Raw genomic sequence first — 13,934 nt, 5'->3', positions numbered from 1 at the left:
ATATAATGTTAATGATAGATGTTGTAGGATCATTAAGAGGTAGACATAAGTAACTTCATATATTTTCTATATGAAAGAAGTGACAATAATGCCTTTTACAATTAAAAAAAAAAACATAACCCAATTTAAAATGAATTAATATAAAACTAAATATTCATCATGTTTATTTATGCCAGATTACATTTATTCTTGTGCAATTCATCATAATATCATATTGATGCCATATTTGATCTTGTAAGTGATTTCTGAAATAAGAACAAAATAAAATAAAATTGAAGGTACTCTGTAACACTTTTAATACTCAATATTGTAAGAAAACTAGAACAGAGAGCATGAAAGTCATATAGGATTCACAGAAACAAATGTGAAAAGAAAAAACAAGACAAAATAAAGCGAAAATTTTGATTTCTTGCACATTTTCTTAACAAATTTTAAAAAAGTTCTCATATAATATTAAAATTTTTAGCATTGAACAAAACTAAAACAGAGAACATGAAAGTCATATGGGATCCACGAAACAAATGGGAAAGGAAAAAAGCGAAAATTTTGATTTCTTTAGAATATTTTTGTGCGGACGTGAGGTTCTTTTAATTGCTCTGTCTATGTAAATGGTTCTAACTACCTTAATTAAATTTTGTTTTAAAAAGAAATCATGCATTTAAAAAATTTCTGACTGGGTAGTGAATAAATAAAATGATTTGATATACAAAATTATCAAGATAAAAAAAAATGGTAACCAAAAGAACTAACTTCAATTGAAGGTGCGATCTTTTTCCGATTGTTTTCGTTGAAGGACCTTATGATAGGATATTATTTCATGATATATAGTTCCTCTATTCCTTTCAATGTTATTTATTTTAGAGAAAATAAAAATAAATGCAGTTTTTTCTTATTATATTTTAAAACGAGGATTAAAACTTTTACAACAATATATAATATAAAAAGAAAAGTGGTATGAAACATCTGATCAATAATAGACGATGCAATGTGGATTTTATTGTCACCTATCTCAGAAAAGTGGCATAAAAGTCTTGACCCTCAACACAAGTTTAGAAGACTATAGTAATGAAGAAGACTTGGAAAATACTAGGAATAGGGAGAACTTAAGCAAGGCACGATGTTCATCGGTCTAAATAAAAAATCTTCAATTTAATAACTATTAACTACAGGCTATAAACTGTTATGTAAATGAACATTTTTCACGGACTTCATCTTAGCATCTTCTGTCTTTAAATAAATGTCTTGTCCTCGCTAGTTTTCACTTCGCTTCACTCATCCTTACATTCTTCATATTCAATATTCAAAAACATTTTCAGAAAAGTTAGAGTTGATCACCATCATGTTTAGCAGCAGACTCCATCAGCTTTGTGTGGTCACCTTTTTATGCATCTTTTTATATCATGGAAGTTTGCATGCAGAGATGTGTGTGGAGACAGAGAAGCAAGCTCTTCTCAAGTTAAAGGAAGGTTTTATTCATGGAATGGAACTTCTATCTTCCTGGAACGGTGATGATTGTTGCAAGTGGAAAGGAGTTTCATGTAATAATTTAACAGGTCATGTAACCTCACTTCATCTCAAATTTTCAAATTTTACAGCAGTTGAAGATTTAAACTATCTTGTAGACGAAATGCCAGAGATGGAATTTTTCACTCGCTCTACAAATTTGGCAGGTAAGATAGATTCTTCAATATGTGAGCTGCAACATCTCACTTTCTTAGATCTCAGTCATAATTACTTACGGGGAGAAATCCCAGAATGCATTGGTTCACTTGGTCAATTGAAACAGTTAAAACTTGCATGGAATGATCTTAATTCCCTTCCTTATGCTCTGTCAAATCTTTCCAATTTGGAATATCTTGACCTTAGCAAAAATGATTTTGTTGAAAGTGACCTCGATTGGCTTTCTCACCTTTCAACTTTGAGATACCTTGATCTTTCCAAAAACAATCTTGTTGCAGTTATTGACTGGACATCATCAATAAGTAAAATCCCTTTTCTATCTGAACTCCATTTAGATGATTGTGGACTCCCTCAAGTCAATCCTGAATCAATCTCCCACATCAATTCTTCAACTTCACTCCAAATCCTCAGTCTATCAAGAAATCACTTTGACTATTCAATTATGTCATGGGTGTTGAATGTTAGCAAAGTCCTCACAATTCTTGATCTCTCACATAATGAACTTGATGGTGGCATAATAAAGTCCTTTAACACTTTGTGTCACCTTAAGAAGTTGTACTTGGGTCACAATAAATTATCTGATAAACTCAGTGATTATTTACCAGAATTGTGTTCTGCAAAGGATTTAGAGGTGTTGAATCTCGACCACAACCCATTTCGTAATGGGTCGTTTCCTGATTTTTCATTGTTTTCATCCTTGGAGAGACTATCACTTCAAAGTACTAGTATTGTTGGGCCATTATCATTTGCTCACTTGCCTTGTCTTAAAGCTCTGGATCTTAGTTCAAACAATTTGAATGGATCATTGCCTGTATTCGAGGTCACTAAATTTGCCTCATTGCACTTTTTGGATCTTTCACACAACAAATTGAGTGGGAGACTTCCATATAGTATTGGACAACTTTCTAATCTCTGGTTTTTGTCCATCTCTTCAAATGAGTTGAATGGGGGTATTAGTGAGCAACATGTATTCAACCTATCTGGATTGAAGATATTTGATGTGAGTAAAAATTCTCTTTCATTTAACTTGAATCCAGATTGGGTTCCACCTTTCCAATTGGTAGCATTATATGCAACATCGTGCAATTTGGGGCCTCAATTTCCAAAGTGGCTTAAACAGCAAAGGAAACTTCAGGTGCTGCAAATCTCTAATACCTACATTATGGATTCATTTCCTGAATGGTTTGGGGACATATCATCAAGTTTGTTATACATAAATGTTTCTCATAATAAACTTAGTGGAATCTTACCAAAATCATTATCAGGTGTTAAAACAGGACTTATTAGTACATGGGATTTTAGTTTCAACAATTTGTATGGCACATTGCCTCCATTTCCTCCAAAAGTATTTGAACTCTTTCTTTCAAATAATATGTTCTCAGGGTTTGAATCTTCCTTTTGTGAAACATTTCCAGTGTCTGTTACATACCTTGACCTATCTAGTAACGCACTCACAGGCCCCCTCCCAAATTGTTGGCAGAACTTTCAAAATTTGGAAGTTCTAAATTTGGCAAATAACAGTTTATCAGGGGGAGTGCCAGAGTCATTTGGCAATTTACGAAGTATTTTGTCAATGCATCTAAATAACAATAACTTCTCTGGTGATATACCATCTCTGGCTCTTTGTAAAGGAAGCTTAAGATTCATTGATTTTGGGGATAATAATCTTGAAGGAACATTACAAACATGGTTAGAGTTTGAGCATTTGATTGTATTGCGTCTACGAGGTAACAAGATCCAAGGAAGCATACCCCAAAGTCTATGTAATATGTTATCTCTTAAAGTATTGGATCTCTCATCAAACAACATTACAGGGAAAATACCACAATGCATTGGTCTCATAAGTGCGATGTCAGATATGGAATTTCGAGGAGAAATAATTTTCTATAGAACCTCTGCACCTTTAATATTTCATGACAGTGGAATTGGATTTTTTGAAGATGAAATATCTTTGACATGGAAAGGAGGAAACTACGAAATGGGGAAAATTCTTGGATATTTTATAGCCATTGATATTTCTAACAACAACTTAGTCGGAGAGATACCGGAAAGCATAACATCATTGGTGGGTTTAATAAGCTTAAATCTTTCAAGAAATAATCTTACAGGATTCATCCCCGACAACATTGGTCATTTGAAAAACTTGGAATCACTTGACTTGTCAAGAAACCATCTTCATGGTAGAATGCCAACAAGCTTTTCAAATTTGAATTTTCTCAATTACATGAACTTGTCTTTCAACAACTTATCAGGAATGATTCCACTAAGCACCCAACTACAAAGCTTTCTTGCCTCTTCTTATGCTGGGAACATGCTTTGTGGCTCACCACTCCAAAACCAATGCCTAGATGTGAGACCAAGAGTTCAAAACAATAAAGATCAACTCTTAAGCTTTGTGTTTTATCTCAGCCCAGCGTTGGGATTTTGTGTTGGCTTTTGGAGTGTTTGTGGAACTTTAATCGTAAAAAGTTCTTGGAGACGTGCATATTTTCAGCTGTTCATCAACATAATCGATTGGATGTATGTCACGGTTGTTGTCTTTATAGCTAGAATGAAAAGAAGATTCTGAATTCAAAAGCTAAAGGTAAAGTTTTTGGCTTCTCTTATTTTGTTATGATACCATACCAATTATTAATTTCTTATTGCCCATGATGCTTGTTTAGAATTTGAAATGTTGACTTTTAATTTGTTTTAAATATTTGGTAGGGAAACATACATGAGAGACATATTATGCAAAGTTTTGGTTAATTTGAAGAAGTACATCGAATTTCATTTCATGTTTATTTAGCTAATACATAAAATTTTAGTTGTGGGTATTGTGGCAAATCGTTTCATTGTTTAGAGACAATATATATATATATATGTACGTATATTTTTCCTCTTTTATTATTGTTCTGGTAAAGGTGTGGATGAATTAGTCGCAAATCTACCGATAATATTTGTGCGTGTGAAAATTTTGGTTAAATTACTTTTTTTTGTTCATAAATATCAAATTGGTCCTCTAGTGTTTTTGAGTCTTAATTTGGTTTCAATTTTTTTAAAAATATATGCGATTTGATTTTTTCTTTCATTAAATTTATTGAAACGAAGGAAGAATTTTTCATCAAAATTGAAACTAAAATTATATCAATTAGACAAAAAAAATCAAACTATCCTAATTCACAACTTTAATTTTGATGTAATGACCATGGCCTGAGTCAATAAATTTAACGAAAAAAATGATATAATTGCATATTTTTTTCAAAAATCAAGATCAAATTAAGATTATAAAAACTAGAGGACCAACTTCATAATTTTGAAAGAAAATAAAAACAAAAAGATTAATTAAAAAAAAATTATATAATTGGTAAAAACATTATATTTACTTTTTCTTATGATAATAAAAAATAATAAAATTATAATTATTGTTAATATTATAATTATAAAATTAAATATAAGTAATTTTTATTTTACTATAATTAATTTTTATTTATAATGATTAAGTTTAAAAAAGTAATCAAATAAAAAAATAATTAAATTAAACAAATAATCATTTAAAAGATAATATTAATAAATTAATTAATTTTATTTAAAAAATATTTTAAAGGTAAAATTAAAAAATAAATGTAGAAAAAAATACTTTTCCGCATACATAAATATAAATGTATAAAAATTTATTAGAATATCAAATATAGAAAATATATTAAAAATATTAAATTTTAAAAAAAATGTATTTAAAATCATATACTAAATTATATAAATATAAAAAAAAAATGGGGGATCATGCCCCCCTTAGTCCATTCCAAGATTCGTCCCTGAGATGAACCTTAAACCGAAGACAAAAGATAAAGAAGTATCTCAACCTTAGCAAATAACACACAGATCAAAATAGTTTTGTCCCTTGGCGATGGAATAACATTTTTATTTATAGGTAAATCGGTTATAATTTTAATAGATAAACATGATCATATCTTTCCTAAATAATCTAGCTAACAGATAATTAACATTAAATAATGATAAAATCCCCTAATCTAGTTTATATTTACCAAATATTGAAGAGATAATATTTTATTGATTAAATTATGTCTTTGGTCTCCATTTCAATACCAATCAGCAGTCTCACAGTCGCATATTGCTTGTGTACGTAGTTTGCATGCAGAGATCCCAAAATCCATTGGTTCACTTGGTCAATTGACAATTAAAACTTGCATGGAATGGTCTCAATTTCGTTCCTTATGCTCTCAAACATGGCATAGTAAAGTCCTTTTCCACTTTGTGTCAACTTAGGAAGTTGTACCTAGGTTTCAATAAATTATCTTATCAACTCAGTAATCACTTACTACAATTTTGTTCTTCAAAGGATAATGAGGTGTTGAATCTTGACCACAACCCATTTAGCAATGGGTTGCTTCCTGATTTTTCACTGTTTTCATCCTTGCAAAGATCATCACTTCAAAATACCAGTATTGTTGGACCATTATTATTTGGTTACTTTCCTCGTCTTAAAGCTTTAGATCTTAGTTTAAACAATTTGAATGGATCATTGCAGGTCACTAAATTTGCCTCGTTGCATTTTTTGGATCTTTCACACAACAAATTGAGTGGGAGACTTCTATATAGTAGTGGACAACTTTCTAATCTCTAGTTTTTGTCCATCTCCTCAAATGAGTTGAATGTATTCAACCTATCTGTATTGAAGATATTTTGATGTTACTAAAAATTATCTTTCATTTAACTTGAATCAAAAATTGGGTTTCACCTTTCCAATTGGTGGCATTATATGCTAACATCATGCATTTTGGGGTCTCAATTTCCAAAGTTACTTAAACAACAAAGAAAACTTCAGGTGGTGCAAATCTCTAATACCTACATTATGGATTCATTTCCTGAATGGTTTGGGGACATATCATCAAGTTTGTTACACATAAATGGCTCGCATAATAAATTTGGTGGAGTCTTATCAAGATCATTATCAGATATTAAAACAGGACGTATTGGTACATGGTATTTTAGTTTAACAAATTGTATGGCACATACATCCTTTTCCTCCAAAAGTATTTAAACTCTTTCTTTCAAATAATATGTTCTCAGGGTTTGTATCTTCTTTTTAATTTGTCCTCTCTTGATTATTATATATTTCTTTCGTTAAAACGTTTTTAATTTGGTATTAAAGAAAAAATATCGACTATTTTAATATTGAATTCATGATAATATATTTATTTGGAAATAATTTTTTTAATATTGAATATATATATATATATATATATATATATATAATATTAAAAATTGGAACTAAATTGAATAAAAATAACGAATATTGAGATTAAATTGAACAAAAGGAAATAATACAACCACAAACTGAGACGTGACACTAGCATTGACATGTGGCACAATTGTGACTTGACACGTGAACATTTTTTTTTTGAAATTAAAAAAGTTTAAAAAAATTTAAAAAAATTAAAAAGATATAAAAAAAAACACCAGGAGCTGACACTGGCATGTACTGTTAAAAAACGTTAACTATTTAAACACCCTTAGTGAAAAGGACCAAATTGACCACAATTTAATGAAAATAAAGACCTAATTGAACACAAAACGAGCCAACCCAGCTCACCACGGGGTTGGGTTGAAATTTTTTTACAAATTTCAATTCGAGTTGATTTTTTACCCGGCTCATTTAGAACCTGGCTCATCCGGGTTAAACCCGTGTTGAGTCGGATTGGCTCACCAACCCGCAAATAAAGGATCACACAAGTGTTTTTATTTTTTTTATTAAATTGAGCTTTACATTTGGGTCATGTTAAGTTATTTTTTTATCCAACACATAAATAATTTGTATTTTTTTTATTTTGGTTTGTCTTTGGATTATATTAAAGTTTATTTAGATTTTAATTAAAATTACAATTTAGTTTTGACTGAAAAAAAAATAAAAAAATAATTTTTTTTTAATTAAGTGAACATGTGAGTCAACCCGTTTAACCCGCCAACCCGTGGTAGACTGGACCGGGTTCAATTTGTTGGCTCGCTAAAAAGTGAGTCGGGTTGAGTTGACTCACTAAATCATCAACCTGTAATGGATCGAGTCGGATCAGACCGAATTACCCGTTTTGACAATTCTAGAAAATAAAGACAAAATTGAATAAAAATAACAAAAATAGAGAGCAAATATATATTTAAATTTTTTTTTATAAAAAAAAAAACACCGATTAAAACACTTTTCAAAATTTGAAATATAACTAAAATATTTTAAAAATAGAGATCAAAAAATTAACGTATCCCACTGATAGGACCATCCATAAACTTATCATTTCAATCATGATAAAACATTAGCTACCCATAGGCCACGCCATTCTCATGCATTTGTCAAATTTTATATGGAAAAAAAAAAAATAGATGTCTCGTCATGCATTTCTATTCAGATGGTAGTTTTGTCATTGCATATAAATGACCCTGCAAGTATTCTGTAAAAGTTGGATTTGTACCACGATTTGCATGTCTTGTTGCAAAATGCATTAATTTCAATGTGAAAGGAAAGACCTCACACAGGTCATACAATTAACTTTACAAGCTAGATCACTATCTTATCCAATGAAATCCAATGAATAAACACTCGATCCATGCGTTAATAATATGCAAAATCAATCCTTACACTGCCACACCAATAAAGAGCATCACACGTATCTTCATGGCGAAAACGCAGCAAACGTTTAATCCCACTACACGGAGGTATAAAAAAAAAATTAAATTGATTTACCATAGGGGTCGGTTAAATTGCATATATGGGCAGAATTAAAAAATATATTTTAAAAAATGTATAAAAAATAATTTTCAAATTAAGATATAATGCAAATATTTGTTTATGAAAATTCTTAAAATTTTAATTAAGTTTCTTTTTAAAATTATAATACATCAATTTATCAAAATTATATAAAGAATAAAAATTAAACTAATAACAATATAATTTTAACAATTTTTTTATTTTTTAAATTTCAATATATATTGGATGATGTAAAAATATTAATGACAATTGTATTAAATAAAATTTATTTATACAATTATAGTGATAAAATTATACATATGATAATGAGTTAAACAAATAAAAATAATTGTATAAAAATATTAAAATAATATTCTACATTATAAAAATAAACAACAAATAAAAATACTAAAAAAATCAAATGTGTATCTTAGAAACAATTTGAGAGACCATTGAATGAAATCGTATAAAGAAAAATAAATGTATAATTACCAAGGATGTGATAAGATGAATAATACCTTACAGATCTAATAAAATCTTTCAAATATAAACAGTAGATGATTGAGAGATAACAAAAATTGTTTTAACGAAACAAAAAAATTCTTGAAATGAAATAAAAATTAACAATAATAAAATAAAGAAGATAAACTTTTTATATTACCTATTACATAAAATGTTTATGTTATTGAGCCCTTAAATTGAGGGTGTTTAACATGACATGAAAAAATATTTATAAAAAAATATTAAAGAAGGTAGAAATAGTCAAATGTGAAACATAAAAAAGGTTATTGTCATATATCATTTGAACATAATTGAATAAAGATAATGATAAGACGAAAAATATCTTAGAAATTATTCATGATAAGCCAAACAATTATAAGAAATAAATAATACAATGTATGTAGTGTATATATATATATATATATATATATATATATATATATATATATATATATATATATATATATATATATATATATATGAGGTTACTTTTAATAATTTAAATGGGGACGGGACGAATATGTACATCCCTATAACTATCCTCATACCTAATTAAAAAAATAAAATCAGGTATTCCCCATACCCAATCAATACAAGGATTCTCCGTCATACGGAAAAGAGTTCGAACAATATCCATAAGGACGAATTTATTTGTCATCCCTAACTATAAGATGTTATTGGTTATAAGATTTATTGTAAAAATATATATTAATAATAATTTATTAATAAAAGAAGGAATATGTTGTTGGGTTGAGTTGAGTGATACCTACGGTTAAGTCAAACTAAGTTGAGTCCACATTAGATTAAGTAGAGTCAGACACATATTGAATCAAGTCAAATCCACATTGAATTGAGTGGAGTTAGGTCAAACTCATATCAAGTAGAATCAAATCGAACTTACATAAAGTTAAGTTAATTCGAGTTATCTCATGTTTAGGTTATTTCGATCCACCAGTTAACTCAAATTAGATCAAATTAAATTGAGTCGATATTAATCGAGTCAACCCTTTGAAAATCAATTGCATATTAACATAATGTTTTCATTAAATCATGACAATTATTAAATACAAAATAGATGTTCAATTATATTAATTATTAAAGAAATTCTAACAAAATAAAAGTTTTGTACCAAAGCTCTAAATTTTTTTATTATAAAAAGAAACATAACAATTTTGAACCGATTATTTATGTTATATTTATTTATGAAAAATGATTATTTGACAATCCCTTTTTCTTTTATCTCATTTCAATTTTATAATTCATTTTAATAGTAAAATATTATATTTAACTAATAAAAAAAATATAAAGATAATAATATCGAGGATTAATTATGTTTTTGCACCTTCAACTTTGAGTGAAGATTGAAATTGGTCCTTCTTGAAAATCTTGAACCAATTTAGTTCGTTATCTTTATAAATATGTGAATTTAGTCATTTAAACAAAAAGTTTTTAAGTTTATTTGACATTTTAAACGCATTTCTTAGTTAACATTGAAGCATACATGTGCCAAATAGTGTAAACAAATTAAAATACTATAATGAAATGTACTTTAAACATCAAATAAACTTAATAAAATTTGGTTAAAAAGACTAAATTCATACATGTACAGAGTTGAACGACTAAATTAGTTTAAAATTTTAAAAAAACACTAATTCTAATTTTTACTACTACAAATTGAAGGATAACAACATTATTTAACACTAATATTTATGATTGTTAAATGAGAGTATAAAAAAATGATAGTATATCGTAGTCCATTTGTTTATTATACGTGGATTCACTCCAACCAATAACAAAAACACATGCTATGAAAATGACTTTCATTTGCATATCAGAAAAGAAATCCACGGAACAATGAGGTTTTTTGTTTCAGTGACTTTTGGATCCACGAGATTTGGCATATGGGAGAGAGAACATAATTGTCACAAACAAAGTAGTCTGATACTGATTCTGTTATGTGAATTTTGGTAGCATCACGGTTATGTATCCGGAGTTTGTTTTCATCACAGAAGCTATACCCAAGTAAATACAAATTTTCTTTCTACATAATAGCACGTGAAGAATTGAGGATATCTTTAGAAGATATATTTGGTCTTGTAATAACTACAGAAGTTATGTTGGCACCATAATAAATCTAACGAAATTGTTTCATATTAACATGACTTTTTTCTTGTCTCATGCCAACAAGAGACGCACATTTTATTTATTTATTTATATTTAAATTATACCATTTTGTAATTTAAGAAACAGATTACCCTACATTGTCACAAAACCATTTAAGAGTGTCGGAGTAATGTTGATCTAATAAAGAGGTTCAGGTGCTGAACATAAATACGTAGAACTTATGTTTATCTTTTTCTCATTTATAGATCTTTATCTTTATATAATGTTTAACTTTTTCTCATTTCTAATCGACGTAGAACTTAAACACGTACTTAAATTCCTAACAGTTTCCATTAAAACCACAAGCTCCTTACCCATATCTAACACTTTCCATTAAAACCACAAGCTCCTTACCCATACAGTATCTCATTCTCCAAAACACTATCTTCACACTAGAAGAGAAAAGAGTGAAGATGAGTAACCCTTCAGAGAGAAGGCCACACGCAGTGTTGATCCCATATCCAGTTCAAGGCCATATCAACCCTTTGTTCAGACTAGCAAAGTTACTTCATCTTAGAGGCTTTCACATTACCTTTGTCCACACTGAATACAACTACAAACGCTTGCTCAATTCAAGGGCTCTTAAGGCCCTTCAAAATCTTCCACATTTTCATTTTGAGACTATCCCAGATGGTCTTCCCCTCACAGATCATGCTGTTAATGTCACTCAAGACACACTCTCCCTCTGTAAATCTGTGAGAGACAACTTTCTCCCACCCTTCCGTCAACTTCTTGCTACACTCAATCATTCTGCCATTGCTGGCCTTACACCTCCACTCACAGCCTTGGTTTCTGATTTTTCCTTGACTTTTACTACACAAGCTGCTCAAGAACTAGCACTCCCTATTCTTCTGTTTTCACCTGCCAGTGCCACCTCCTTATTGTCTATTATGAACTTACGTACTCTTTCTGATAAAGCTATAATACCACTCAAAGGTATGCATCGAAACTCTTTCTTGTGAAAGTGCAAGAACAACATTAGTAATTCGTAACAAATAATGTTTGTGCTGAGATATCAGTTGTTGGTTTTCCCTGATAGACTGAACTGATATTGTTACTTTACTTTACCTTTTCTTTCTTCAGAGAAGTTTTACGCCACAGTTATGGCATCCATTAGGTGGAAACCTTGTTTTCGAACGAGTTCATGTATTACTATAAATTTTGACATTATTATAAGCTTTTTACATTTCACCTCACACTTTTAGACTGAACTGATATTCATGTTAGACATTAGACATCACTGCGAACACTACTTTTACATCTGAACTAATATGTATTGCTTGTTTTTTCTGATATTTTTAACATGCTAGTGAAGAAAATGTTTATCTGTAATGGGAGCTTGTAACTATTGGCTTTGTAATCATGATTGCAGATGAGGGTTATCTGACAAATGGGTATTTGGACACCAAACTGGACTGGATTCCAGGTTTGAAAAACTTCAGACTGAAGGACCTCCCTGGTTACATAAGGACAACAGATCCAAATAACTTTATGTTAAAATACTTGATTGATTTGGCAGATAATATGCTCAAAGCCTCTGCTATTGTTATAAACACTTCTGATGAACTTGAGAGTGAAGCATTGAAGGCTCTCTCTTCTATGCTCCCTTCTGTTCACCCCATTGGCCCTTTCCCTTCATTTTTGAATCAAAGTCCACAGAGTGACTTGGAATCTTTAGGTTCCAATCTTTGGAAGGAGGACACTGAGTGCCTTGAATGGCTTAACAAATCCAAGGAACCTAATTCTGTTGTTTATGTGAATTTTGGTAGCATCACTGTTATGTCTGCAGAGAAACTTTTGGAGTTTGCATGGGGTTTGGCCAACAGCAAGAGACCCTTTTTATGGATCATTAGGCCTGACCTTGTCATTGGTGGCTCAGTGATATTGTCATCTGAGTTTGTGAATGAAATATCAGATAGAGGCCTAATTGCAAGCTGGTGCCCACAAGAGGAAGTGCTGAATCACCCTTCAATTGGTGGATTCTTGACCCATTGTGGATGGAACTCAACTGTTGAAAGCATTTGTGCTGGTGTGCCAATGTTGTGTTGGCCATTTTTTGCTGATCAGCCAACAAACTGCAGAAGCATTTGCAGTGAATGGGGAATTGGGATTGAAATTGACACTGATGTGAAGAGAGAAGAGGTGGAGAAAAATGTGATTGAATTGATGTTAGGAGAGAAGGGAAAGCAGATGAGGCAAAAGGTCATGCAGTTGAAGAAGAAGGTGGAGGAGGATACTAGATCTGGTGGTCTTTCATACATGAACTTGGATAAAGTGATTAGTGAAGTCTTGCCCAAACAAAATTAGATTTGTACTGTGATTAGTGATTGATCTTGTCTTGAATTTGTTGCTTTGTGAAGCAAAAATAATGCCTCAGGCTATATCTTTTACTTAAGTTTAAAACATGTTGAAACTATATCTTTTACTTTGGGTGTTGCATTCTATGATATTTTATTTGTGTCGTTATTAAAGTGCTTTCATTGCAACTTGTGAAATGGAAAAATTGCTTAAGGACAAGGTTGTTTCATGTCTATTCAGGAATTTAAAACAAATTGAACGTCAGCAAGATATTCTTTAATACTCCTTTTTCACATGTTAACAAGTACATATACTTATCCAATTTATCTAACTAAAATATATTAGCATCTTTATTTAGTTTGGTATGATATTACATCAATTCTTTAACATATTAAGATATATTTTTACACAATATAAATCATTGTATATATTATAATAATTTAAATTTGATTATATTGCAAATATTCAAAATAAAATAACTTATATATATATAAAAGTTTTTTTAAGTAAATATTTGTAAGAAATTTTAGTTTTAGAGAAGATCTTATGTTTTTCA

At 29.9% G+C, this 13,934-nt stretch overlaps 2 protein-coding genes across 2 annotated transcripts; both read left to right on the top strand.

Moving 5' to 3' along the window:
* The first annotated feature begins 1,226 nt into the window (after positions 1-1,226).
* Positions 1,227-6,338, top strand: LOC114181640 (receptor-like protein EIX2). Its single transcript, XM_028068148.1, has 2 exons — positions 1,227-4,264; positions 6,209-6,338. The coding sequence occupies exon 1, from the start codon at positions 1,340-1,342 to the stop codon at positions 4,247-4,249; it is 2,910 nt and encodes a 969-aa protein (XP_027923949.1). The 5' UTR covers positions 1,227-1,339; the 3' UTR covers positions 4,250-4,264; positions 6,209-6,338.
* Positions 6,339-11,381: 5,043 nt separating this feature from the next.
* On the top strand, positions 11,382-13,503 carry LOC114181588 (7-deoxyloganetin glucosyltransferase-like). Its single transcript, XM_028068082.1, has 2 exons — positions 11,382-12,016; positions 12,453-13,503. Exons 1-2 carry the CDS (start codon positions 11,494-11,496, stop codon positions 13,385-13,387), a joined length of 1,458 nt encoding a protein of 485 aa, XP_027923883.1. The 5' UTR covers positions 11,382-11,493; the 3' UTR covers positions 13,388-13,503.
* Positions 13,504-13,934: the final 431 nt, after the last annotated feature.

The sequence above is a fragment of the Vigna unguiculata genome, chromosome 4 (genome assembly GCF_004118075.2).
Source record: "Vigna unguiculata cultivar IT97K-499-35 chromosome 4, ASM411807v1, whole genome shotgun sequence".
Lineage (NCBI taxonomy): Eukaryota > Viridiplantae > Streptophyta > Magnoliopsida > Fabales > Fabaceae > Vigna > Vigna unguiculata.
Note: the sequence above shows the minus strand (reverse complement) of the source record. Positions and strands in the feature narration are given on the sequence as shown.

Coding starts and splice junctions, on each gene's coding strand:
- LOC114181640 (XM_028068148.1), top strand. CDS start 1,340: ATGTTTAGCAGCAGACTCCATCAGCTTTGTGTGGTCACCTTTTTATGC.
- LOC114181588 (XM_028068082.1), top strand. CDS start 11,494: ATGAGTAACCCTTCAGAGAGAAGGCCACACGCAGTGTTGATCCCATAT. Junction 12,017..12,452: donor AGCTATAATACCACTCAAAG/GTATGCATCGAA, acceptor TCATGATTGCAG/ATGAGGGTTATCTGACAAAT.